Source organism: Charadrius vociferus, unplaced genomic scaffold, assembly GCF_000708025.1.
Source record: "Charadrius vociferus isolate BGI_N301 unplaced genomic scaffold, ASM70802v2 scaffold7, whole genome shotgun sequence".
NCBI lineage: Eukaryota > Metazoa > Chordata > Aves > Charadriiformes > Charadriidae > Charadrius > Charadrius vociferus.
In genome coordinates, this window is record NW_009649308.1 from 3,658,113 (window position 1) to 3,662,103 (window position 3,991).

Sequence of the window (3,991 nt, forward strand, 5' to 3'; positions counted from 1 at the left end):
CTCCAGCTCCGTTCCCATCTCCAGCATAGCCAAGCGTTCAAGTGGTATTGCTAAAAGCGAACGTCGCACACCCCACTCTTACCGGTATTTATGACCTGGCGTGAAAATCAGGTCCTTTTATGCGGTCAGACGCCCAGCGCTGTGCGGTGGTGAAGCATCCTCAACTCCTGGCGCCGGAGCAGGGAGTCACCTGCCTCAGCCCGAGGCCCCACCTGAGGACGTACCCGGAGGCACTTCATGTTTCGGTGTAGCTACGCCAAGGGCCGCCATCTACCCTCGGGAAACGCGCGGTTTTCATCACCGCCGTCGGAAGCGACGTGCCCGCAGCTGCTGGCAGAAGTTTGGCTGGAGGTGCTTTACGAAGGGCTTTGGATGGTTTGCTTTGGATCGCTATTTACAGGCACTTCGCTGTCCTCGCACCCGTGAGCTCTTCCGCTCCTTGAAAAACATCTTGTCCCTTAATTGAAAATCGACCACTGCTGACACACCTTCGGTTGGTTTGCATACAACTGGACATCAAACCTACGATATTACTTCAATGTAAACATATGCCTCTTTACAAAAAATAAACACATACAACCACTCTAACCCTAAAGCCTAGAGCAACGAGAAGCCAGTTCAAGCCTAAGTATATATTAAATAGCTTTGGAGTCAAATTAAATAAAAAGCTAAATTACAAGCACGTAAGATCTCCGTTTGCGGCAGACTGATCCTTTTCAAGCTCTGGGTCATGCTTTACATCTTCGCGCTGTCTTGTTTTGGTGGTTCTGCTGACTGCGTTTCCAGTACTGAATATTTAACTGCGGAGAAAGAGAAAAAATGGTGAGTACAACAGCACACGATGGAAGCAGTGCGCAAGCAATGGCTGCCTGGTTCTGGATGGTCGTACGTGACATTGGGAAAGTCTTTGCAGCAGCCTCGGTTATCTGTCACTGAAGGAAGGATCATGCTTTTCTTGTCTAAGACGCTCTCGATGGCTGAAAACACGAAAGCTAAATCTTAACTGCCCCCGTGTGCAGCATGAGCTCCCGGGTCTCTGCACATGGCTCTCCGTTGTGTGCAATAAAGGGGGAAAACCACCACGGGGGGTGCCTTGCAAAAAGCTGCAGCACCGCCAAAGTGGTGTCTTCATCAAAAGGACAGGGCAGCCCTGTACGGCGCGGGGGGCTCGAGGAAAGTCCCTCCGTAAAGCTGCTTTTGCGGCCCGACGCAGACAGGGCGAGGAATGAAGGGTCTCACCTTGGGGCTCCTCGCTTACGACAGCTTCCATGTTTTCTCCTTTCACGTATTCCGCGTTAAGTCCCTCTGAGAAGTAACAATAAAGAGAGTGAGACAGGAGGGTAGAAAGTGAAAACGCTCTGCTTTGATGCCCTAAAAACTCTGTTCATGGGCCTTTGTGCTGCAACAGCGAAGGTGCCGCTGCGCAGCCCCCCCTGCGCCACCAGCACCACAGCAACATCAGTGAGCCACAGGCTGTGCCGGGAACGCGCCGCTGGATTTTGAAGCGACCACAGAGGCTTGTCTCGAAGGCACAGCTGCTCGCAGCACCCCTTTTGATCCGAGTCTTTCGCTTCATCTCTACCAGGCGAGGCAGCGGGGCTCATTACTCCGCTAGGTCTGGCGGACGGAGGGGACTGCGGCGCAGCAGCGCGGAGAGGTGGCATCGGCCCCATTAGACGCCGAGTTACGCAGAGCTGCGAGAGGCAGTTTAGAGCAGGTTTGTGGTGATGAGGTGGGATCCCGGTGGGGTGTCAGATCCCAAATATCTCCCTGATTTAAATGCAAAGAAGTTTCCAATGTTTGCAGCAAGTGCCCAGGGACAAGGCTGGGCGCTGCAAGGGGGTGCGCAAGGGGAAGGGGGTGGCACTGCTCGCCCTGGTCCGGCTCAGAGCTGCAGAAGATGGAGTTAAGGCTGTCTGGGGATGCCACGGACCTCAGCCGTCCTCTACAGCTCCGCCAAAGGACCTCTTTGGAGAAAAGCAGAGGTGGGAGTGCTGTGCTAACTGTTTCACCCCGGTAGGGAGGGACCGGGGAGGGGAGAGGGCGGTGCTGTTTTGGGGAGGAAGGCTGGGGCAGTCCACGCCGCGGCCATGCAACACGTGCGTTTTAGGCATCTAAACTTACTATGCCTCTAAACGCCGTGTGCAGCGTGGCAGGAACCCGCCGTGCCTCCCCGCCGGGCTCCGACGGAGCTCGTTCCTACCGCGCGGGGAAGGAGGGAGGCCGGGGAGGGTGCCGGGGCTCGGGCAAAGCAGCACGATGGCAGCGCTCCCGCAGCAATGGGGCAGCCGCTGCCGCCAAGGTGTAGGAGAGAGGAAAAGTTTCTGCAACCGGCTTAAAAAAAAAACCCACCATAAAACCCCAGGCCAGCAGAGAGAGCGCAGTCTGCGGCCGGCCAAGCCACGGAGGCAGGCAAGGAGATGCTGGGGCAGCACCAACTGCCCCTGTCCCGCACGGGCACATGTACACATCCTTCAGAGGAACGGGGAAATGCTCATCAGAGGAGACCCAAACAGGAGAAATGGAGCCACAGCCTCACTGCCGCAGGAGGATGGCCGGGCAAGGAAAGGAGAGAGCTGAGCCCGCTCCTCCGTGCTTCGAGCGAGTGGTCATCACACGCCACCACCGCCTCCCCCAGGACATGTGTTTGGCTGGGATAACACCAAATGCAATTTATGTTTTTCAATAAAAAGCCACTTTTGCAGTGGCTGACGGCTCTTAGATTTCTGTCATGCATTGCAATGCATCTAAGGCCTGACATTAGCCCAGCATGCCATGTCTGATGGCTTAAATTAATCCTCCTTTATAATTAACTTTAATTTCCTGCCGCCTTTCTGGGGCTTTGTGTCTCTCAGCTTCCCCCTCATCAAAGCCTTTACTCTGTTTTTTTTAATTATTTATTCTTGCCAAAATATCATTTAAGTGGGGGGAATATGCAAGGGTGTTTCATTCCATCACATTAATTTGACTTTTCCTGCTGATCTAATTTACCAAAATGCTCCTGTTTGTTTCAGGCACAACTGGGAAAATAGCACGATTCCAGCAGAAGTTTCCAACCCCAAACACCCTTCCCCCAGAGCAAAGGAGACTTCATTTGATTAATTTAAGAAGAGCTTTTTCCAGCTGTTTGCAACCACCCCGAAGGGGTTCAGGAGCCCACCATGGCCAGGGTGGTGCCGTGGGTGAGGCTGTCGTGACGCCGCCCACGATGCTTACACAGAGCAACTTTATGGGGCAGCTCACGAAAAAGGCACTTTCTGGGAAGAGGAAGCTTTGCTGCTTAATTTGCACTTAATCGCAGTGATTGCTGCACACCTGCAGGAGGGAGGGGTGGGTCCTACCACCCACCGTTGCCGTCATTGCAGATGCCCATTGCGCTCCCTTCGCTGCTGCCGCCTGGTGAGTTTTTACCTCTTGTTGAGATTTTGGTGGGTTTTTTTTTATTTTTGGGTGGGTTTTTTTCTGTATTTACCCTGTTTGGTGTGGGTGGTTTGGTCTTTGGCTATGTCTGTCAGTGGGTGCGTGCGAGGGGCTGCGCACAGCCTCCAGGCTGGCAGCGGGTCCTGGGGCCATTGCTGCTGGTGGGTGCTGGATGGGGCCCGGGGGCTCAATATCCCACCGTTGGGGCTCAATAACCTGCTGTTGGGGCTCAATAACCCACCGTTGGGGCTCTACTCTGCCAGCTGCGGGCCACTGGATGCCTGACACCCCCTCCTGCCTCTGGGCTGGAAAAGGGCAGCATGGTTCAGGGGGTTCAGGGCTTGCTCTGTGCCCCCCAAGGTTTTTGGGGTTAGACTTACGCTGGATGCTGAAGCAGAACTTCTTCTGCTGGTAGGAGATGTAGCTGGAGACGGCCCCGATGAGTGCCATGGCCAGGGCGCTGGCGATGCCGGCGATGGTCCCCGTCTCCGCCACTGCAGGGCACAGAGAGAGCGGGGTGCTGTGCGGTGGGGGCACACGCACCACCCATCCCATCCCATCCCATCCCGCC

At 55.1% G+C, this 3,991-nt stretch overlaps 1 protein-coding gene across 1 annotated transcript in view; it reads right to left on the reverse strand.

Annotated features, from left to right (window-relative positions):
• Nucleotides 1–735: 735 nt before the first annotated feature.
• CD99L2 (CD99 molecule-like 2) overlaps nt 736–3,991 on the reverse strand; it is an 8,263-nt gene continuing 5,007 nt past the window's right edge. Inside the window, exons 5-7 of the mRNA XM_009889321.1 lie at nt 3,801–3,914; nt 1,240–1,305; nt 736–800 (exon numbers count right to left, since the gene is read on the reverse strand). Of these exons, the coding sequence (XP_009887623.1) occupies nt 736–800; nt 1,240–1,305; nt 3,801–3,914 (245 nt within the window). The remainder of the gene's footprint in view (nt 801–1,239; nt 1,306–3,800; nt 3,915–3,991) is intronic.